This window comes from Malaclemys terrapin, chromosome 1 (genome assembly GCF_027887155.1).
Source record: "Malaclemys terrapin pileata isolate rMalTer1 chromosome 1, rMalTer1.hap1, whole genome shotgun sequence".
Lineage (NCBI taxonomy): Eukaryota > Metazoa > Chordata > Testudines > Emydidae > Malaclemys > Malaclemys terrapin.
Window position 1 is genome coordinate 76,817,832 of NC_071505.1, and position 24,887 is coordinate 76,842,718.

At 39.4% G+C, this 24,887-nt stretch overlaps 1 protein-coding gene across 1 annotated transcript; it reads right to left on the reverse strand.

Annotated features, from left to right (window-relative positions):
* Nucleotides 1-5,535: 5,535 nt before the first annotated feature.
* On the reverse strand, nucleotides 5,536-24,558 carry MGAT4C (MGAT4 family member C). Its single transcript, XM_054027558.1, has 4 exons — nucleotides 24,416-24,558; nucleotides 21,294-21,446; nucleotides 15,204-15,351; nucleotides 5,536-12,979 (listed from the first exon to the last, which is right to left on the reverse strand). The coding sequence occupies exons 2-4, from the start codon at nucleotides 21,390-21,392 to the stop codon at nucleotides 11,823-11,825; spliced, it is 1,404 nt and encodes a 467-aa protein (XP_053883533.1). The 5' UTR covers nucleotides 21,393-21,446; nucleotides 24,416-24,558; the 3' UTR covers nucleotides 5,536-11,822.
* Between the last annotated feature and the right edge of the window lie 329 nt (nucleotides 24,559-24,887).

The following is a 24,887-nucleotide window of genomic DNA, read 5'->3' on the forward strand; positions in this document are numbered from 1 at the left end:
CCTTAGCCCATGAGCCTGAATTAGCAACACGGGCCAGACATGGGTGTGTAATTGCAGTGTTGACATACTACTGAGTCCATAGGCCCAGGTTCCACAGACCCAGGCTTAGTGTAAAGTGTAGACATACCCTTTGTGTCACTGCCCCTGTTCCTCTGAAAGCTGATTTCTCTTAGCAGCAGTGCAACTGTTGTTGCTGTGCTCTCTTGAGCACAAGGGCTGCTGTTTACCAGCATCCCCTTGACAGAGAAGATACAGGGAATAGGTGGAACAATCATAATTCCTCTCTCTACCCTGGCTGGATGTGGAGGGGGATGCATATTGCACCAGAATAAATGGTGACCAAGGGTGGGGGGAAGGAGGAGCTCACCAAGGAACTGAAAGAACAATGCCACCTGATAGCCTTATTGGGACAATTCAGCACCACCCTCTTTTCTACATGGGGCAGTTAGTAACTGCCACAATTTGGCCCAAAGTGGTTTTGAACAATTGAGATAGTAAACAGATAGAAAAATAAGTTACATTCATCATATGAACTGCTTGTTATAAATAGGTCGAGCTCTGCTAAGAAGACTGATGAGAAGTACCAGGTGTTCCCCTTATTTGCCCTCGCACAGCTAAATAAGAAATGGAACTGTAAAAGACAGTGATTGCTTGTGACATAATAAAGTACTAAAAAAAGGATTGGGAAAACAAACAAACAAAACTAAAAGAAAACATGGTCAATTAGCACTTAGGAAGCTGTTGCAAATAACAATCTATGCCAGAGCTCTGTTCTGAAATGCCGTATGAGAGAACAGAACTGTTTTCCAGCAAAATAGATAAAATGTGTACAGGTCTCCTGAAGGCTACAAACACTTTTACTAATTGATTATTTGTGTGTCTGTGTGTGAGAATTCTTTTGACCCAGTTTACTAAAACATTAGACATACACACAGTAGAGAATAATTTCTTTGTCCTGAGTTTTATACACTGCTTGCATTACATCACTAAAGGTATGTTTACACTGCAAGAAAAAACCCACAGCACCAAGTTTCAGAGCCCAGGTTAGCTGATTTGGACTCATTGGGCTTGGGCTGAAGGGCTAAAAACTGCAGGGTAGACATTTAGGTTTGAGCTTGAGACTGGGATCTGAAACCAACCCCTCCTTGCAGAGTCTCAGAGCCCAGGGTGAAGCCAGAACTGAATGTCTACACCACAATTTTATAGCCTTGCAGACGGAGCCCAGCAGGCCCAAGTCAACTGACCCCAGCCAGCCATGGCTGTAGAGTGGGACTTTTACTGCCGTGAAGATGTACCTTCAGGGCCAAAATCACAGGAATAAAGGGAACAAGAGTTAACCATATGAGAGGATGTTTTGGAAGCTTCTGTATTCTTACTGTAAAAGAGCAATTCTCAAAGCATGGGGCATGGCCCCTTGAGGGCTATGGTAAAGGTATGAACTAGGAGTAAAATCGTGGCTCCATTTTTTTGCTAGTGTTGAATTAAGCATGTGTTGCTATTTCCATTATAAGATGTAATCAGACCAATTTATTTCCTTATAAAATACTTCTATATAACAAATATTGCATGTCATAAAAGATCCAGGCTCAGGGCTTGCTCTTAAATGTTACTGGAGTTGCAGATTTGTATCAGTGTAACAGAGAGTAGAATCTGGCCCATAAACTAACAACAAAGAGGGATTTTGTTCTTTGTTAATAAGAGCTAGGAACTTTTCCAAGACATGCTGGGCAGCTTCGGCTGGGAGACCAACCAAAGCATGCTCACCAGATGGTAAAGGTTTCCATGTGGACAAATTCTGAAAAAGTTCTAAATCTATATAAACCAGAAGATTAAAAGTAGAATTTTTCATTTCTTTGTACTTCATATGTAAACTAATCAAATAAATAATAATAATAATTAATAATAAAGAGAGAGAGAGAACTTGAACTCATAACAAGCAGAAAATGGCTCAGCTATAGGCCATGATTCACTACTGGAACTGAGTTATTAGCAATTCTACTTTCAGGTGTTTTAACACCAAGACATATTTTTCTTACAGGTAACCCTCAAAGCATATTCCTGCCATGCCCCTCTGTCATTCCAGAAAGCACTGCTCTGAAGGGGGTAATTCCAGAAATAAGGGCAAGAGGGGTGCTTTTTGGGAGGTGTGGGGATGTGCAGAGGAAAACCAAGAAAAAAAAGGAAGTTAAAAAAAAGTGTAGAAGAGTTTAAACTGATGTAACATGCACCACAATGAGGCTGGGAGAAGATGTAAGTTACACCAACTTCAGCCCCAACTCCTGATTTCAATGGGACCGTTTAACATTATGCATGCACATAAGTGTGTGCCAGGTCAGGGACTTAGGGCCAGATTTTTTAGGCATATGAAATCAATTGAAGTCAATGGGAGTTAGGTACCTAGACGCTTTTGAAAAAAACACATCAGGTGCCCATCCACATCTTTAGGCACCTAAGTACCTTTAAACTCTGGCCCCTATCTAGACTCTCTAAGATTCTCCTCTGAACTTGACCCAGGACTTATCTTCTCCAAAATGGTGTTTTCCTTTGGGGTTAATGTTCTGTGACATTATACAGCTTTGTGAGTGAAACACCTCAGACAGAAACTTGTCATCCAAATAAAGATGGGCTGGATCCAAAGCACGCTGCAGTTAATAGGAAGAGTCCCATTGACTCCAACAGGCTTTGGATCGACCTCAGAGTGAGGAGCGGGAAAGGGAAGAAATATTCCATTGACGGGAGCCATCACTGGCAATGTGGCTTAGTTGTCTTTGTATTGCAACAATCAATAGGGTGCACTTTTCATTGCTACAGTAACAAGGGAAATAACTAAGGGCCAGATTCTGATAACATTACTCATATTGAGTTGCACCTTATTCCACCAATAGCTCCATTATGGTGGGACTTCTCATGGTGTAAGGTATTGTTTATAGTAAGGATGGGTATCAGAGGGGGAGGGATAGCTCAGTGGTTTGAGCGTTGGCCTGCTAAACCCAGGGTTGTGAGTTCAGCCCTTGAGGGGGCCACTTGGGGATCTGGGGCAAAATCAGTACTTGGTCCTGCTAGTGAAGGCAGGGGGCTGGACTCGCTGACCTTTCAAGGTCCCTTCCAGTTCTAGGAGATGGGATATCTCCATTAATAATTATTATTATTATAGTCCTAAAATAAAGTAGGAGAAAGATAGGGAAGTGAGAGCTACATCCAAACTTTCTTTTTTGAGAATTCTGACTATGTTCTGACATCTGTGGGATTTTACTACAACTTTAGCTTTAGGATCCTGGTAAGTAATCTTTCAAAATTTTGCAAAATGTTATACAATTCTCTGAACATTCAAAAAAGCATTGCCAGAAAGATTTGACTGCAAGCCAATTAGTTGTAAACAAACACAACCCTTTAGTTCATTGAGGAAGATAATGGATTAGGTCTTCAGAAGGTGTAAATTGGGGTTACTCTATTGAGTTAAACAGAATTGTGATGATTTATACTTGCTCAGGATTTGGTCCAATATAGCTGAGTAGAAGGAAATATGTGATACAAGGAAACTTAGTTTCTCTAAGCAAAGTTGGAGGGATGTGCGGTTATGCTGAAGGCAAAAACTAATGAAAATATCCGGGGGAAAGACATTTTTTCCAGCAATTTAGCTTTACTTGCAAAAATTTTCACATAGCCCTGGAGCAAGGATGATAACTTTTTTTAGCAGAGTGGAAAGTTTAAATATAGTTGTTATGGATTAAAATCTGTCCTCTTAATATCATTTTTTAGGAGAATCTACCTTGAAATTAGAACAGAGTTGTGTCTTCTAAATCATGTGCTTGTCCTAAAGCTATTATATGGTATTAATTTAATCCCCCAATAAAAATATCTAGAAAGTTTTGCAAGTATTGCAAGTCAGGAATAAGTTAACTCTTATTTACAGTTTAGCTAAATATACTAATTATGATGAAACTGATATTCAGAAGAAAGGATCTCTGTTTACAAAAGACATGCCACATCTTGGCAAGAGGTATTACCCAGGAGGCTATGTTCTTTGAAATGTGACTAAATGTCAAAAGAAAGAACTATTCACTGTGGAAAAACCAATGCACAAATTATTTTTGATGCATTGGTTTGATTAAAAAAGGGTCTCTCTCTTTAACCAGAGTGTCTGGAACTCAGAGTCTTTAGAAAAGGAGGAATCTGTAACTTTGGTTTTTTTGTTGCATTTTTTTTATATATATAATTCTATTTACCGCTTCTACTGCCTTTTCCCCCCTCAAACTCTCTCAGGAATTTTAGACATTTGGGATGTTCAAGCAAACATTTTATCTCCTTTGGGGAATATATTCTGAGTTCTACTTCAAATCCTCCTAAATAAAAAAATCTTTAAAGGAAGATATATGCTGAACCTTGTCAGCTGCTCACGAAGTTGAAGACTCCATGGGTAAACAAAAACTTCCTGATTCCAGAAGAAAATAAGTGTGTGGGTGGGGGCAGCAGGCTGAGGCAAGACTGCAGGCTGGCTCTTAGACAGTTTTTTATGGAAAAAAAAACAAGAAACTCCATCTTTGAAAGCCAACTAGACATTCACCAGAGAGATGAACTGATTTATTTATTTATTTATTTTTGAAAGAGGCTATTCAGTTCCATGGAGGACAGAAAACTGGCTCAGCTCTCAAAAGCCAAAGCAAACTGACACCAAGAATCTTTGCAGGACTGGTAAACAAAGCAATTTGCCTTGCTGGATGTGCATGGGTATAGAGTAGCACATATTTTGACAAGTGAAAACTGCTTCATCATTATTAATGCGGGGGGGGGGGAGGGTTGTGCACATTTTAAAATTGAATTACTGGCATGTTTATTGTCTTCCCAGTGGATATGCTATTTCAAAATAATGAGCAATGGCCAAATGAAAAGATTAATGCTGAAAAATCAATGGTAACAGTAGACTTGATTTATTAAATCAAGATAAGGGGGAATTGTCACCTTACCTCACCTTTTCCATGATTCTGATTTGCTCAGTACTGAAATAAATGAGAGAGATAGAGAGGAAGGGAGGACACACACACACACACATTTATATAACGTTGGGAAGTGTACTATGGAAGTACAGATTTAGACGTTACACAGGATCTGATATCTCACAAGTGGCAATATATGTTGCCTTAATCAGAAAGCAATTGAATATTGCCTTCATATAAAAAGCCAGTGACGCACAGTAGCTACTAAGCAGGAGCAAGAGGAGATGCGAGGCCCTGAAATAAGCCCTAGCAACCGCAGTTGTCATCAGTGCAGGTTGCACTGAGGAAAGTAGCCTCAAGGTTTTACAATTGTTCACCTTCTTCAACTTCTGTGGTAATTCATCTAACATTGGGCTATCAGAACAATGCAGATACAAGTCTTGAACTGCAAGATACCCCATTTGTCCAATTTTCTACAAAATTATGCCTTTCATTGCTGAAAAGATGCATTTTTGGCTGTAGTTATATAAACTAAAATGTGGTATGCACAGTTAAAAAGAACACTCTATAACCACTACCTGAAATATGTTAGCACAAAAAGTCTTTTCATGTCATTTCATTTATTTTAAAATAAATTACAGGTACTATAGCAAGGATAAATAACTATTTCCCCATGTCTGCCACAACTCTATTCATGTACGTAGACAAGATTATTCCATTGCCGAACCACACTGACCTGAATAGATTGCTAATACAATCGTTTCTGGGCCACATCTCTGAGCATGCCTAGGTCAATCCTTTTTAAAGTTGAACACATTATTTTCATTGAAGCAGCAAGAGCAGGACAAAGCTAGGGCCATGTGGATGTCTCTCTGTAAAAGGGTTAATGCAATATGCGGAAAGGAAGGAGTATGCTATTCCTCTGCCCTTAAACAAGAAGTTTAACGGCTTAAGTGCAATTCCACAAAAGAAATATACCCGTTTGATCCAGTTGTCCAGCAACACATGGTTTCTTCCTCTACTAAATATATTTAATTCTTGTATTCAGTTTTTTCTTATTACCATGGCATTGTGTGTAAATGTCATCTTTTCAAACTGCTCGCAAAAGATACGGTATAACCACAAAGAAAGTTTGGATCCTTGTTTTAAAAATTAAACACCAACACTTTTTATAAGGTATCTGTTTACCCTTGGGAAATAAACTTAATTTAAAACAAAAACTTCACAAAAAACAAACAAAATCAAAATCAAAAGCTTTGCTTAATATAGTTATCCAGACAAACTTGTCCTAATAACAGTCTGTGTGATGGGAAACAGCCAACAAAATTGAACTTCATGCTTGTGAGGCTTACTTGCCAAGCATAGTGAGAAACTGGATCATTTCATACAGAGATTGGGGAAATACAGCAATTCAAAGCCAACCAGAATTCAGACTTTTAACCTAAGAACACTGCTGTCTCAGGAGTCCTGATTTTCTAAAGTGCTAGGAAGAAAAAAGAAAATATGACTGAATAAAGAGCAATTGGAAGGACAGAAGTAAGACACAGCTGTATCTAACGAGGTGAACAGAGGAAATAAAAGTTGCTTTTTATGTTCAGACTCATTAGTTGAAGGCAAAATTCATACACACCCCCTTGTGCATAGGGCCAGCACAAGGCTTGATTAACCATTTAAATCCCACTTAATTATTTTCAAGGCTTAATTGGGATATAAATGACTTATAAGCCATTTGTTGTCTCTCTATACAGGGGTGAATTTCACTCTGGGCCCTTAGTAGGCAGTTTCATAACTAGCAAATATCCAATAATGAATAAAAGCTGGTCCACTCTGTTTTGGATTTCTCTAAGTTTTATAGTAGTGACACACTAATATGGCGGATACTTTCTCTTCTCGATCATCATTTATGGCGGTATCGATCCTGTCTCTATACAATATTGTTTTCAGAAGTACTATCCACAACTGCCACTTGAGAAATAATACTGTAGATTAGGTAACACTGGAATAGATTCACTGTTTCAAAACTCCTAGAAGAGCCTCTGGAGGCTAAGTGAGAATGATGTCGCACTGCAGTAGAGTTATGATACAAAGAGCAACCAGCAAGGAGGCTACTTCCATTTCAGACCATCTTTAGTGCTGAGAAGAAATATGGAAACATAAGGACCATAGATTTTTGGTTTTAGTTCTGCATAAATAGTTACTTCATGAACCTTTAAATCCACACCTCCAAGTGTGAATATTACATAGCACTAATCCTGCTCCCATTGAAGCCAGATGAAATTTTGCAATTGACTTCAGTGAGAGCATATGAGAAAACTGACACAGTAGTTGTGATTCAAGTTATTTACCTTATTTAGAATCTGACAGAGAAAGGAATCATATTAGTTGTTTTCATTGGAATCCACTTGTATATCCCACCTGTTTGTTGCAAAGCACTGTGCCATATGAGAATGTGTTATTTTACATCATCTCATTATACATAATGTGTCACTGCTGTTAACTTCTAACTCATTCAAACATGCAGGGATCACAAATGCAGACGTCAGATGTGATTATTCAGTGGTATCAATTCCACCAAGACTGGTATAACATTTCAAAATGAAGGCCGGTTGTATTTGCAGATAAGATGTCTAACCATGTTCCCTTTTACAGTTTTCCAAGGTGAAGCACTTTAATTTTGATTTTATTTTTAATCCAATAAAGAAAAGGATCTTCATTTGCTTTCTTAAAAAAAACAAAACATTAACTGTGCCTAACACAACAGAATACTGGGTGAATGCTAAAACAGATCATATTAGATCAGACTGATGTAAAAACAATACATTCATATAGCACCTTAGTGAAGTCTCTTCATTAGAGAATATACAGTACAGGGAATAAACAATGATATGGTGTACCAGACAACTACTTTCACTTGGGTTTGTAGAGTAAACTGCAGCAAATTAAGGCTAGATTCTTCCTCCTTACCCATATTAAGTAGTAGTTTACTCCTCAACTGGTCCCAGTCAAAGGGACTACCCACTATGAATAAGGATGGAAAAAACTGACTTAGTAAAGAAAAAAAAAAGCCCACGGGCATTACATTTTAAAAAGTCTATTTTCCCTTTGATGCACATATGCAATTCCAAGTAATGTCAGTGGAATGATACATATATGCCCAATGAAGAATGGATCCATTAGTATGCAGGCTACAGTATCATATTTAAAAAAATGGTTCTACATTTCCATTTTAGTACAAGGGAACTGGACATTTGATCCACGAATGAACACAAGAAATACACAATAACAAAAACATAGGAACACCTGTACTCACCAGTGAATAGAACTGTGTGAAACTACCAATTATTTGCTTCATCAGTAGTCACTAGTAAAAAAAAAGAAAATCCAGTAGTTTGGGGAATGTTGGTGAGAATTCACAAATATGATTAAATAGTGTCCCTTTTGCTAAGAAATAGCTTTTTTGCAGGATGCATAGCAAAATGCTAACTTTTGAAAAACTCTTCTTCTTGTAAATTTATTCCAGGGGGGAAAATCATCATTTTCACAGGAAAAAAAAATCATGTATAAAATTTGCCAGTCACGTTCACAAGGGTGAAATTTATCCTGATGCATAGGGACAGCATTAGTCCCACATAAGCTATGAAAATAGGCTTTAAATGGGATTTAACTGATGGGAGGGACCTTGTGCCATTCCTCCGCACTGGGGTGAATTTCACCCCCCAAAATTGTTGTCATAACTACAAAATAGTTTGTTTTTCAGTAAACACAGCAACATGTGCTTTTTTCCCAGCTTCATTAAAGGTAAGATTTTTTGGGGGGAGGGGGGAAGGTACGGAGGGGGAAGCACAGCTCAATAAATGATTTTAAAAATATTTACTATTTATGGTTTACAATAGCTATTAAATTACTTCAGGTTTGTGCAGAGAACATTTAATTTATTCTAAAACATTAATATTGAATATGGCTTTGATTGCATGGGCATCTAAAGCCTTGGGATTGTGTTTACTATCTGTGCTAATTCAAAATGTATTTGTTTTGGAAACAGCACATTTATATATAACCAGGTAGCTAGTTTCTACACCAGTTTTCAGGTATTCAGTGCTCCTTATTGAGATTTCTTTGTCACTAATGGTAAATGAAGCAAAAAAGAATTTATTGTGTGTTTAAAGGAGTATTAGGATCGACCATAAAATTAGCTGGTTACCATGGAAAATAATTTAAAATATAAATAGCAAGTCTTTCATGTATATTTAGATAAGTATTGGTTTAAGCTTAGTGGGTATTTTTAATTTAGCTAAACTGCAGTGGTGTCTGAAGTTGAACTGCCAAACTGTATTTAAAATATCGTGTTTTCACAGAGATTAGAGTTCTGGGTAGGTATTAAGAAACAAGAGAAACAAAGACTCTTCTCTTTGGGAAGGGGACACTTTTGTGTACTTTGTAAAGGTATTTACTAGACCATCTATTTTAAAGTACATTGCTGCTGTAAGTAGGGATTTGCCAAACCTGCATCTGAATTTAGTAGGATTTATGAATCAGGAAAAGCAATTAGATTGCTGCTTCTTGTAGACCTGTGAATAATCTGCCCTTATGAAATAGCCATGTCAGGCTTGCTAGTATGCAGAGTACAATATTTAGTTCACTTCCACTTGGAGTTTTTGGTCAGTACAGGAATTCTTGCAATTTAATCCTTACCTCCTAGATTCAACTGAAACCAGCACATGCAATTTGATGATTACGACAATATTCATGAGACTAGTAATATAGTGTTCATCTGTGCTGCTACTGATATATTTGTGTAGCTCCCAGTATCTTTAAAGAAAGTTTTTGGAATGCCTTAAAGAAGAATAAGATCTCCTATGGCCTGTGCTGGGCACTAGATAGGGTGGGATCTGAGTTACTACAGAGAATTCTTTCCTGGGTGTCTGGCTGGTGAGTCTTGCCCACATGTTCAGGGTTTAGCTGATTGCCATATTTGGGGTCGGGAAGGAATTTTCCTCCAGGACAGATTGGCAGAGGTCCTGGGGTTTTTTTGCCTTCCTCTGCAGAGTGGGGCACGGGTCACTTGCTGGCGGATTCTCTGCACCTTGAAGTCTTTAAACCACAAGTTGAGGACTTCAATAGCTCAGACATAGGTCAGAGGTTTGTTACAGGAGTGGGTGAGTGAGATTCTGTGGCCTGTGTTGTGCAGCAGGTCAGACTAGAAGATCATAATGGTCCTTTCTGACCTTAAAGTCTATGAGTCTATGGTAATGCAGATGTGTTTATATATCATATGTACTGTATACATATGGGGTCTGATTCTGTGAAGTATTAAAGTTCACAACTCCCACTGAAGTCAATAGGAATGGAGGACAATCAGCCCCAGTCAGTAGGTGCTCAGAACCTCAAAGGAACAGGTCTAGGTAGTATATAAATATATAGACCAAAACATCATCTGGGGACATCTGGAGACATCTGACATCTGGGGACATCATCTGAGCTCCTAAGACAATTTATTCAGCATTGAAAAATCTGAAAACATTCAAAACTAACTTGGCAAAGTATTTACTTCTCACATATCCAGCAAAACCAGGATTCTTGCTTTTGCAAATAGTGGGAGATGTTTCACACAGCGCTATTGCAGAGACATCAACCAGGGAAGATCAGTGATCACCTTCAGCCTCTACTGCTGAACCTTATATATCTTTCATTTGCATTGGATGAGAGATGGACATCTAAACCAGTGATGGGCAACCTGAGACCTGGAGGCCGCATGTGGCCCATCAGGATAATCTGATTGCTTCCCGCAGCTCCCATTGGCTGGGAATGGTGAACTGCAGCCACTGGGAGCTGCGGGGGCCATGCCCGCGGACGTTCAATGTCAGCAAAATGTCTTGCAGCCCGCAATCAGATTACCCTGATGGGCCCCAGGTTGCCCACCACTGATCTAAACACTGAGTGCAAAACTCTTCTCTTGGATCATACGGCAGTGTTCAGCTTTGTGCAGTTCTCCCACTGACATCACTGGGAGCTCTGAATGTGCTGGAAGAGAGAATATTAAAGATGAAAACTACTGCCATGAAAATCCAAAAGGATAATTTTGTCCTTAAAGCTCAGGGAATGACCCTGCAGTCCTTATTCAAGCAAACTCCCATTGACCGTGTGACTGCTTGAATAAGGATTGCAGGGTTGGGCCCCATGTGACAGAAAATACAACTGGTGACCTATTTCAATGCCAGGACCCTGGGAGAAGAACAAAGCGTATTTGTTGAGACAGGATAGTGAATGCAATTAACTATTTTTACAGTATTGTCATGTCTGATCTATAACTGTACATGTATTTTCATTTAAAATAAGTTACAATGTTTAACCACACTGTTTTCTTACAGTGCTCAAATGAAATTGGAAGCTCCATTAATGGACTTTCATTATCACAACTGTCTTTCAAACAAATACACCACCAACTATTGTACAAACATGTACTACCATCTGATTATTAATTTATATGTAGCTATGATGGAGTCAAATTTCATCTGACAACATACTGGTCAAAGCCTACAAAACTTCTGAATAATGGAAAAGCATTGGCTTTGTTTAGTACAGCAGTTCTTCCCAAAGGAGAAATTAAAATAAAAGAGAAGGATTTCTGAATCTTAAGTGATGGATGAGAACTTGTTTGCATTTCCTATAAAATTCAAACATTCCAACAAACTAGTGTTTGTATATTGCCTGGCGGACTAGTACAAAATAAATTGCTTTTGCTTGTTTTATGATTTCCCCAGATTTCCAGTGTCAGAAGTAAATAATTGGAAGTCAGTCAGTCTCCTTGGGGAATTACACCAGTTGGGACCCAACCGATGGCATTCACTCCACCACAAAAGGAGGAGGACCAGCTTCAGTAATTTTGCCTTATTGATTTGGTGGCTGAGAAGTCCAAATACTAATGCTCCTAATGATCAGCCATTCCTTTTGACTTTTGGTAACAAGTATTCTCATGCAGTTAATATCAAACAGAACTTTGTGCTCCACATCTGTCATTTCAAAATTTCCATTTTTGAATTCCCCTAGTCTCAAGTAAGTAGTACATTGCCTCCCTTTTTTGCTCCCTACAATTTTTTCCCCAACTTCCAGGGCTCCATAATGCAAGATGTCATTTTGCCGGTCTTCTGTTCCAGTGATAACTTTAATTTTACTGATTTTAATAGGCTTTTCAAAGACAATCACATAGAGATCTCCAGTAGAAGGAGCTTTTCCCCAGAAGTACTCATCAATGCTGCTGTAAGCCTTGCTTGCCTCGTAGTTTTCAAATACATTCATGTTGGTGTGAAGATTTGCGGGCGGGTTGTCAGGGATGTCAAATGAATCCTCTTCAAAGTCGTCATCCTTTAGCTTGTTCTCAGCTCCTTTGTAGGATGAATAATATCCCATGTGCTGGAACAGAGATGGCTTAAAGCGGATGACATCCTTTTGAGCTAACAACCCACGGAAATGGATTAGCAGCCAATCACAAGGCATTTCCTGGTAAAACATCAGCAAAAAATGAGCCAGGCGCGGGAGGTCATGGGAGTGGTATAGCTTTCCAATATAGCCCAGTTTGGAAAACTCCAGAGTCACCCAATAGGAACCTTCTCGCGAGGTAATTACTTTCTTAACAGCAGTCAAGAAGTTTTTAGAGCATCGAACGTCATCTTCTAGCATGACATAATAATCAGAAAGATTAGCACAAAAGTTAAGCAGGAAAGCATAATCTACATTTTGTTTGGATCGGAACTTCACACGGTCTTCTGGGTCATTGTAATTTCTCTTAAGGCCATCCAGTACTGGATAGTACTCCTCAGGGGCATGGATAACCATTAACCTGCCAGCAATGATGTGATGGGCAAATTTCTGTGAAATGTCCTGGACCATCCCTTCACACCAGGATGAGTCAAAATCTGCTAGGTGAACCACCACCGTAATTTCCTTCAGTTCCTCATAACTTGACTGCTCAAATATGGACTTGATCGTCTCGAGCAAATAATTCCCCTTTTTCCGTTTGACTGAGGATAGTCCAATTGTAAGATACCCTGTGCAAAAGAAAATTCAGACAGAAAGATTAACTGAACGTGAATCAGGCTTTGAAAATCATATAACAACAAAGCTAACCTCCAGGCCTGTAGTGTATTAAATAAACCTTCTGAATGATGAAGTCTGGGATGTTTAATATGTAAACGTATTAAGGGTATGCTACAAAGACTGTTCTATGTTTTTTCATGAAAGACGAATTATGTTGTAAGCAATTTGACATATGGAGACTATTGAATTAAACATTAGTTTCTTAACTGCAAGAAGTGTTGTGAAATGGACTAAAGCCAAAGTGATGTGTGCATATATGCCTATTAGAAAAAAAGAAATACATATAGACAATGTTAAAGCTATAAAGAAATGGGATTGAAAAGTTATGGCTCACAAATTGTTCTTAAGTCAAGCCATTATGAAAAATAGCACAAAAGTATGAGTTAAAGAATAATGGCCTTGCTTTTACCATTTTATGGTACCATAACAAGCTTGATTACATTTATACATAGTTTTGAGGATTTCTAAACTTTTCATGGATGATTTCTTCTAGCATTTTCAGTTTTAAAATATTTCCCAATTCTCTAATTTTTCCTTGTTAGAATTCCTATTACAAACTTCCTTTATATTTTCAGTAAGAAATAGACCAGGGTATTGAATTTGAGACAAGTAAATCAGATTTTACTTAAAAGTACAATACAATTTACTACTGAATATTATATATATATCCAACAGAGATTGCATTCCATCCAAACAGCTAGATTCTAATAATAGATTTGGAGCACATGTTAACAAATATCTGAAAGAATTAAGCTAGTGCTGTATGCACATGTGCAAGAAGAGATATTTCAAAATACCGCAGAAGGCAAAATCTCACCCAAAAGATTTTAAATGCACTAAAAACTACTTATAGAACTACTTATAAAATATATATATATATATATATATATATATATATATATATACTTATAAAATATAGTAGTATATTTATATATATATATACACACACACTACTATATTTTATAAGTAGTTCTATAAGTAGTTTTTAGTGCATTTAAAATCTTTTGGGTGAGATTTTGCCTTCTGCGGTATTTTGAAATATCTCTTCTTGCACATGTGCATACAGCACTAGCTTAATTCTTTCAGATATTTGTTAACATGTGCTCCAAATCTATTATTAGAATCTAGCTGTTTGGATGGAATGCAATCTCTGTTGGAATTGTGAGCAACTACACTTTTAAGAAAATCAGTTCATCCCCAAATTTTCTGTAAAAATAGGTTCATGTTAAAACTAGTATGCTTCATTTCCAATGCAGCTGACCAAAACTCTATGTAAATATTTTGATTTGCAAAATTTTGCAGATAATGTGAGCATGAGTGAAATATTGCAATCATGTTCCAATGAGGTGTCCTGTGGCCTTCCTCTAAATTGTCTACTCAAATGCCATCAGTCATCAGCACTGCCTACACAACCCCAAACTTCTCAAACCTTATTTCAACTAAAATGTACATTGCAACCCTGTCCTAGGAAGACCAACAACTCACAGATGTCTTATTTTTCTCTCGGTGCTTGGACTTATGCATTGGACATATGCTTGGACTTCTCCATTCTGACCCTCATTTCCTTTGTTTGTGTGTGAAATTATTGATTTGGTGCCCCCAGGTGACCTGTCGAAAGCCAAATATTGGCATGTTTCACTGCACGGATGAAAGTCTTGACTCCTGCCTAAAGTGAGAATATTAGAGAAATGAGATGGGTGAGACAATATCTTTTATTAGACCAACTGCATAAAGTCAGAATAACCAGACTATTTGGAACTGTCCTACCTGGGGCCTGAGTGCAGGAAAATCTACCCCGCCCCCAGGGGTAGATTTTTAAAATCTACCCCGCCCTGCAGGCTATAGTGCTGTGGCTGAGTCCGTCTATGGTCCCAGTTTATGGAATGACCTTCATGCCCTATATATGGTTGTTCCCAGCTATAGGAACCACATGAGTGAAGATTCAGTGGTTCTACCCATCTCAATCCATGGAGACCCAGAAGTGCACCTGCATTGTTCCCCTGTATCATCCCTGTGCAGAAGTACCATGGGAAATCTATGGAACAGGCAGCATTGTGAATGTCACTGTAGGTCAAAAAGTTTTCACACAGTTCTAAAATGAAATAATTAATTTATGTAAAAAAAACATCTGAGGTAACATCTTCATTTAATGAAAATCAGATTCTGGTTACTTACTTTTCCTTGGCAAAGGTGTGCCAGCTAGATAGCGATAGGAAACATTTATAGATCCTGAGAAATTTGACAAATCTTTAAAAGTGTGAACATAGCGCTCTGAATTAAGCTGGTGTGTGGCTGTTTCTCTGATTAATTGCTTGTCCCCTTCCTAGTAAGATGAAAAGAGAAAGAATGAGAGAGAGTCCATGGAGGGGGAATACACAAAGAGAAATATATTTGTGAATGCCGGCCAAACAGACAAGGGGGGCAGACAAATTTCAAATAATAAACTTTTTCAAAGTTAGTTTTCTGGAAAACATTTAAATCTCACCTCGTTTTAAAAATCTGTTATCTGAATATTATATATTTTTGGTTACAATAAATCTATCATATAGTTTCAGATTAAGAGTAATTGGGAAAGAGAAAAAAGCCCTTTGGCACAGAAACATTGAAGATCTAGTTTTCTAGAAGAATTAAGAGCACTACAGTATTGCCAGAAAAGTGCTGCTATATTCAAAGTAGGACATAATCTCCCTCGACAGTACAGTGGGGAAGTGTTTAACTTTTGTTTTTTGTGATATTAGAAACTGTTGCAGATGAAACATGAAATAATATTCTCAGACCTAAGGCAAGACTGTACCACTTTGGCACTTTCCTGAGTACAGACCATTCCTTCCCCAGATCCTTGATGTGCAGGGGAACTGCACAAACTGTACTATGCTGAAGGATGCTGGTGCCTGCACCCACTGCGTGCCCTACCACCAAAATAGGCTGGTGCAGAGAAAGGATAGGGTTATGGCCCTGCCTCCTTCCCATCTCGCCCATTTCTCTTTGAGTTGAGGCTCTCCATACCACTACGGCAGAGGTGGACAAACGACAGCCTGCGGGCCACATCCGGCCTGCAGGACCCTCCTGCCTGGCCCCTGAACTCCTGGCCCAGGAGGCTAGCCCCTGGCACCTCCCCCGCTCTTCCCCCTCCCCCGCAGCCTCAGCTCACTGCACCACTGGCGCAATGCTCTGGGCAGTGGGGCGGCGAGCTCTTGGGGCAGCGCAGCTGCAGAGCCTGGCCTGACCCAGTGCTCTGTGCTGCACGGTGCATGGCTGGATCCAGCTGGGTGGCGCGGCTGCAGCGCCACGAGCCACCGGTACTCCAAGCTGCACTGTAAAGGGCAGGGAGTGGGGGACAGGGGGTATTGGATAGAGGGCAGGGGAGTTCGGGGTGGTGGTCAGGTGTGTGGATAGGGGTAGGGGTGGTCAGAGGGCAGGGAACAGGGTTAAATGGGGGCAGGGGTCCCGGGGGGGGGGCAGTCAGGAAGGAAGGGGGGTTGGATGGGGCAGCTGAGGGCAGTCAGGGGCAGGAGTTCCAGAGGCGGTCAGGGAGAAGGGGTGGTTGGATGGGGCAGGAGTCCGGGGGGGCAGTCAGGAAGGAGAGGAGGGGTTGGATGGGGCGCTGCAGGGCAGTCAGGGGTGAGAATTCCAGGGGGGAGGGGTGTCAGGGGACAGGGAGCAGGGGGGTGGATGAGGAAGAGGTCCCAGGGGGGCCATCAGCGAACAGGGTGGGTTGGATGGGCCAGGAGTCCGGGGGGGCCGTCAGGGGGCCAGAAGCGGGATAGGGGGTGGGGGCCGGGCCAAGCCCCCCTCCCCTAACCGGCCCTCCATACAATTTCCAAAACCCAGTGCGGCCCTCAGGCCAAAAAGTGTGCCCAGCCCTGCACTATGGCATACACTGTGTCGCACCCACACCATCTGTCTCTTAATGCTTATGCAAAGAAGAAAATTTTCCATTGGAGCTGTGGTGCCATGGAGTTGACGTAGCATTAGGAATGCTTTTATAGTTCACATTGGATGATTTTGGCCCTGAGAAGAGTAAGAAAAGTATATGGCAGTTTCACACGTGTGCTATAATACATTAATAAAAGACAAGTGACTTGAGCTTTGATTAAAAGAGAGCACTATGCAATAAACAATAATATTGCCAACACAAGCAGAAAGGACAAAAAAATAAACAATATTTATTTCAATGTTATTCAGGTTCACAATCAGCGATGTAAAAAACACTTCCAGTAACCTATCTTAGGTTCATGTTAAGTTCAGTATTTTTCTTTTATAGAAGAAATAAATAATCCATTTATGAGTTGAGTCAGGTTCTCTTGGCTAACATCCAGATGCACCTACCTGAACTGTTATGATCTCTCATTCTGCAAGGTCTCCCTGGGTAATTTCTTCCTAGTGCTGCTAAGCTACCTTGCTTTTACTGATAAGTTATGAAACAAAGCTTTATGTTTATCACTTTCCAGATTAGAATGTAAGTCAATGGACTAGCTAGAGTCCATACCCTGACCTCAGAGGGTTACCAAACAGATGTTCATACAGCTGATCTACTAGACCTGCTGGCTACTCAGTCTCCTGATTTTTCTGTGGTGATCCTAGTTTTCAGCCATTAATCAGGAAAACAGTGTGCACCCAGAGAGGGAAGTAAGTGCAGGGGAAGAAGCAGGCAGTCAGCACCATATACACTTTGTACTACATTTGACTGACCTTGTGAGATTCCCCTAACTTTCCTGAGAGCTGAGGGGGTTAATTGCCTCTCAAGAGACACTTTGCTCTTCATAGGATCCCCATATGCAATATTGTTATTACTTTCACAGTGCCCCCAAAGGGTACTTACATTTACAATAGAAATAAAAAGACACGGTCCCTTCTCCTTATCACTTACAACCCACAGTATATGCTTAAAGTCAGCATTGAACCATGCACATTCTGAGATCCAGTCTAAGTGAATTTAGTGTTCATGAAAGTTTCTGGATCCATTGATCCGGATCAGCACACACAGCTGCAATTTCAGTATCTCCACATTTCCCTGCCAATTTGCATCAATGCTGCACATCACGTACATGAACTGTAGTTGTATCACTAAGGCTGCTTAAGCAAAGTTGTCTTTGCTGCACTATCCCCCAGTGGTCTCATGCATTGAAATGGAGATTGCAGTTCCCACTTCAACATCCACAAGAGAGTCAGCACTTTTACGCAGTAATATGAGTGGATTCTACTGGGGACATGAAAGAGACTCCAAATGAAATTTGAAAGCCCCCAAAATCAACATCCCCCCCTTTTGTTTAAATGGTCTCTGTAAGGTGCTGGCTTCTCTACAGCCCACAAAGACCCACTGCCATTCCAAGCCTCTCTTCCCAGGCATGGTTTTGTTTTCCAAACACAAACACAGGCACAGCTCTTCAGCTCACCCTGGGCTACAGCTCCAAGGTTATTTCCCCGCTGGCCTCTTTCAGTCCTTCCTGCAAGGACTAAAAAATTCCTTCCTTGCTTTTTTAGATGAGCACCTCCCCTGGGTTTTCTCCCCAGCAAGTTCCCATTGTCTCCCGTCCCCGGGGTCTTCCTACTGATCCCGCTCCCCCATCCTTACTGACAACCTAGCACTACATAGCCCCGGTGCTGCCCTCTCAATTAGCCAAATTCTCTGTGTCTACTCTGCAATTAAACATCCCTGGCTGACCCAGATGACTGGGCTCAGGCTGCAGAGCTCTAAAACTGCAGTGTAGATGTTTGGGCACAGGCTGGAGCCCCAGTTCTGGGGTCCTTGCCCCTTGTGGGTCTCCTGAACATCTACATTGCAATTTTACAGCCCCACAGCCTGGGCCTTGTGAGTCCAATGACACAGGCCAGACCTGGGTGTTTAATTGCAGTGTAAACATACCCATATGCAGCAACTGTTCTGAGACAGGGGAGCTGGACCTGCTTCAATTAAAGGGGCCAGCCACCCATTGACAGTCCACGTTAATGAAAAATACTAAGAATTTCACATTAGATGTGGGGGACGGGAAATCATAGCCTTGTTCTCCATTGGGTTGGGTATCTGAGAAAGGTAGCTGGGGAAGGACTGAAGCCATGGGCCTCATTCCCTCATCAGCTAACTTAAGGGGACTTTACAAAGGCAGTGGCTAGCAGGAGAGCCTCAGACAGTGTTACTCCACACATATAGGGAATCAGGGAGAGCCTTACAGAGAGTTTCCAGTTCCCTACATGTGTTTTTTTCCTGCAAGGGAACTATTTGGGATATTATTTCTAAACTCCCACATTTAAACTGCTGATCTTCTACCTTAGCAAAGAAAACATCAGATGGACCAGGGGAGCCGTCAAACATGGTCAGGGATGTAGAAAAATAAAATAAAATAAAATAAAAAAGCCAACAGCCTAACACATTTGAAAAATGGTTGATGGACCATAAAGGTATCAGGAGATCTGGGAAAACTGTCAGGAGAAAGTAAAAGTCTTGGCTGGGAGCTACATGAGCTCAGACATGTCAAATTTGTGATGAGAGAAACAATGAAAGAAAGTGAATGTAAAAAAAAAAAAGACAAATTAAGAATAAGACATCGCGGGAGCCGGCAAACAGGACAGGAAAGGATTTAAAAAACAAACCAAAAAGATGCACTTTCAGAAGCATCTGGGGGGAATTTGTAGCAATTAGCAGAAGCAAGAGAGACATCAGGGAGAGTGACACTGGGAGAAAATATAGTATAAGCCAGGTCAAATTTGATCACAACCAAGAGATGATGAATAAATAAGATACTGTAAAAAATCTCAATGCAAACGAGGTCACTAGAGGAAGCGATATATCAAAAAGTGGAGTGGCATACCAGAAAACAGGGATTCTCTTTTGGATTACTTGAAAATGGATTGGCTAGCAGTGATAATATAGTAATATCACTGTTAACTTTTTTTTAAATCACTATTTCAATTTAGCATAAGTTTGACATTATTGGACATTGCCTAGTAAGGTCTCTAGCCCTGATATTGAAAATCCATACACATTTATTATAACTTGTATTACAGTACTGACTACAGGCTGAGTGGGACCCATTGTGCTAGTTTCATAGTAACAGACACAAATGTACTCTCCCTTGCCCCCCACAATGTATGTTCTTAATAGACAAGACAAAGAATGGGAGGGGAAATAGAGGTACAGAGGAGTAAAGTGACTTGTGATTTGTCCAAGCAGGTCAGTGGCAGACCTAGTGAGAGAAATCAGGTCTCCTGACTCCAAATCTAATACCCTGTCCCGTAGATCACGCTGTTTCATGCTTATCTTTACTCATATGACTGCAAGAGCTTGGCCTTAAACCGTTGTCTCCTTTCATAGGGCCTGATCCAACTCTCAACATCCACACTACCATTAGTATCTCAGAAGTCATTTGACCTTGAATTGTGGTGGATGCCCAGCACAAACTGTAGAGTTACATCACATTATCAATAGTTTAGTGATTGAAGCTACTAATTCAGGTGCTTTAGGAAATTCTACCTTTAAATCATAAGTTTACAATAGGTACCATGAAAATTTTGAGGTTCCCATCAATACCTTTCCACCTGCCAAAAGCCCAAATATGGGACACATGGCATGACAGAGACTCAAAATGAGACCCAGAAAAATAAATATTCATGCAAGAAACTGAAAATGATGTGGGATTAATTCCTGTTGTGTAATTGAGTCTTCTGTCACATTAGTTGTAGCTGTAATGCCACACTCCTGGGTGGGTCATTATCAGCAGGGACTGAACCTGGGTCTTGACCTCAGACATAATCATTTTCAAGAATTAAAATGAGGGAAATCCAAATGTGTGCAGAATGGGGATAATTTTGTGACTAAAATGGAGAACATTCAAGAGGTATGGCTTCACACTGTGCTAGATACCTTACTTGTAATATCTGCAGTGCTCCTTAAATGTATAGTGGGAAAGACTGTAATATATGTTACCTCTATAAGAAGAAAACATCAAGATTTTAATGGTACCCTCTCATATTTTATATATATGTGGGAGTTTAGAAATAATATCCCAAATAGTTCCCTTGCAGGAAAAAACACATGTAGGGAACTGGAAACTCTCTGCAAAGCTCTCCCTGACTCCCTATATGTGTGGAGTAACACTGCCTGAGGCTCTCCTGCTAGCCACTGCCTTTGTAAAGTCCCCTTAATATGAATCAATCTGAGGGGACTTTACTATGAACAGCCCACTAAAACGGGAGAGTTGCAGCTTTGTGGTACCTTGTACTGTGTGCTTGTTCCATGACCCCATTTCTTCCACCTAAGAAACTTACCAAGACATAACCATCTTCAATGTACAAGTTCATGAACAGCAGGCAAATGACAAGGACTCCTAAGAATGATACTGCTGATCGTTTCCGCAAGCATCTCATTTTATCCAAATATTTCAAAGTGAGCGTCACGTGAAGAAAAACATATAGGGTCTCCTAGGAGAAAAAAACATGTTACTAAATTCTTTGAACACGTATAGAACACAACCACTTAGAGACCAAATCACAGCCATTAGCATGTGCATTACTTCATGTGTTTGAATTAGAGATGGCCACAAACTAAAAAACAAACCTCTAATTCAAACAGCCTCAGATTTTGAGGGATTATGAACCTGAAACCAGATTCAACTTTTGTGGCTCATATCCATGTCTAGTTTAAATCAGAAAGACCATTTTTCTTTAAGATACTGTCCATTACATTTTGTTAATTATTCTACCAAGTTTCACTCACTGACCTTGTATATGAACGTACTGCATGGGGCTGTGTTTTCATAAATTGAGGCAAATAATGGTCTATGCAAGTGTTAAACTGCACATACAAAAATAAATATTGGCATGCCAATAGGCATCCAAGCTGATAGAAAATAGATCTAAGCATGTGTGGAAATTTGTCAAAGATTTTGCACATTCATTTTGAGAACTTTCAGGATGAATAACATAAAAAAAACCCTGGAAGTAAAAATTACAATCCATATTTTCTCTGCCAAGCTGATTAAACATATCAAATATTTTGAAGAATTACTCCACTAGATCCTAAATAACAGTGAGACATACACACAACGTATTAATAATAGCAAACAATTCACCATCCACATTAGTCCATATCGACAAAATATGAGCTTTGGAATAAGGAAGTTATGTGTGTACAACAGACTTTTTAAACTCTTATAAGAATGAGAACAATATGATAAGATAAAACAAATAAGGAAATAAAAAATGAGTGAATGTCAACATTCAATAAATGAGACACATCCACCACTCAAAGCCAAAGTATCTAGGAAACCAGGTTAACCAGCTATGGGAGGATTACACCACCACTATACCGGTATAGGGGATATGGTGGAGGAACAGAGAGACCAGCTAGGCTGTTCCTATAACTTGGTGATCTTGAGCAGCTCAAATGGCCCAATGAGACTATATTTAGAGCATCACATTGTTTTCTCCCAGCCTAATTATTTATGAAAACAAGTATCAGGACTCTACCAAATTTTGTCCTCAGAAAGTAACACAAAATGGGCAATGGTTGTAATACCAGTAATTTGTTTTCCAGTGAAATTTGGTGGAAAACAAATGGACTAGTATGACGAGTCTTTGATAGAAATCACGGAGTCTAGCTTATTTTTCCCTCTAGCAGGAAAACATTGCATTTTAACCTGGCTTTCTTATGCTTTTAATTATTCATTTTATATTAACAGCTGATAATATTTTGCAGGCTTGTTTGTTCGTTTTGGAGCGGGCCAATATTTTGAAGATGAAAAAAATGCACAAAGTTTTTTTTATAAACTGGAAATTTCGTTAAGAAAATGACATTGCAATTCCATCTTTATAGTTCATTGCATGTTAATATCCTACCACATGCTGAGAAATATATCTATCTGTATCATACATAGTTTCATTTCCATGCATGGGTAGCTTGCTTACTTTCATTCTGTATGAAATGACCAAAAAATGAGTCACAAATGGAATAATTTTCATGCTGTTGACTCAGGCCTAAAAACATAGCCAAAAAATTTTTGTGCAGTACGTGGGTTAGAGAATTCAAGAGAGGTTGGGGATAGTCCTAGGAACCTGGTGCAAAGTGATGAAGCAGTAAAGAAAATAGGTTTTTGTTTCTGCTTTTTTCTTTTTTAAGAAATGCTACCTCTGCAGACTGAGTACAGGAGGTAAGAAAATCCTACCTGAGTATGAAATGATACCACTACATTGTTGATTAAATGATTTTATTGCCCTGCCTACAATTGGCAACTAGAATGTGTACAGTGACATGGTCTGCAGGTTTCCTCAAACTGTTAGATGAGAATCCCTAGCAATTTGGAGGGAAATGACAGAAGCTCCACCAAAATTTTGCCCTTTTTATTAATAGTAGGTAATGTCACAATAATATACATAAAGACTCTTTAAAAGTAGACGTCACTAATAGATATTGAGGGGGATACATTGTTCCTTTCCTCAAAATTATTGTTTTTAAAGGGTGGGATGGGAATTAGAAATTTAAAAATTCAGATATTAATAGATTTAAACACAGGCTCTGTTCATAATCTGGCAATGGCTAGCCTGATTCTCAAAAGTTCATGTTTGAACACACGGATGTTAGAGATATCAGCAACTCCGGGGTCAAAATTTTAGATGGGGTAATGCACCTTCAAGCATTAAAGTGAAGTTTTCCTCTGAAAAATTATTGTACCAATGGCACCTTCTTACTCACTAGGTTACTCTATGTGTGTGCTCAGAGTCATATTTGCTGACTTGAGTTACAGGACCAAACATTTCCTGCTTTACTTCACATAGCCCTGCACAGCCAACACTGCTATGAGCTGCAGATTCTGCTCCATATTATGCATCATGAACATAATTATTTCCAGGCAGTCATCAATCAATTATTGTATCATTGGACTATCATAAATTGCAGACAACGGAGTTGCAGAAATATAAGTGAAGGACTACAGAAACTTTATTAGTGGTGATGATGTATGAGATGAGAAGCACTCAGCTTGTCTCAGAGCACAGGCTCAATTTGCAGGACAAGCTTTTAGAAGAAAACCTCCATATTTTTACTGGGTACCTTTAATATGGAAATGATTATAACAATGAATATAACTGTTTGCAAATAGTGTTCACAATAATTTGAAGGATAAAACAAAGTAAATTTTCAAGAATTTTGTTTGTGCGTAAGAGCTAGCTATAAATTCATACCAATTAAACAGACTGAAGAGAAGGATGCCACAGTTACGGCTTAACAAATTTATCCTATACAATATGTTCTTCAGACGATGTGCTGACATTTGCTCTTACAAACATTAGATGGCAGCATGTACGCACATTTGCTATCACATCAGCATGCTTTGTTATCTGTATTTCTCCCAATCAGTTTATTATTAATGCATTGCTTTGTTTAGCATACTTACAGTATGTGCTTTTAGGAAACATTCCCTGCATTTTCCCAGAACTACTTCTTTGTTACAGTTCAATTTCCAGCTTCTAACACTGTATAGTGGAACACAGTAGAAGTGAAATTGGTCAGAAGAAAACTTAATATTGGTTCCAGGCGTATGTGAATTCAGTCAGCCTCCTCTGAAAAAAAAAAAAACAAAAACAGCCTTGGCTCTTTCCATAGTGACATGACAACAGGCTTTAAGATATTTAAACATAAATATTCCCCATTACTAAAGCCAAAAGAGGCTGAAGCCCAGATTTTTAAGAGGGCTTGAACTCAGCATCCAATGCCACAACCGCTAGTTCATATCTGTATTTTTTAGTACTATGTGTTTAGTTCTCTCATTTTCATATGTAACTAAATAGACATCTAAGCTATATAAATGCAACTGCTTTTGAAAATCAATCCTGAAGGATTTCATGTTCATTAATAAATGCATTTGG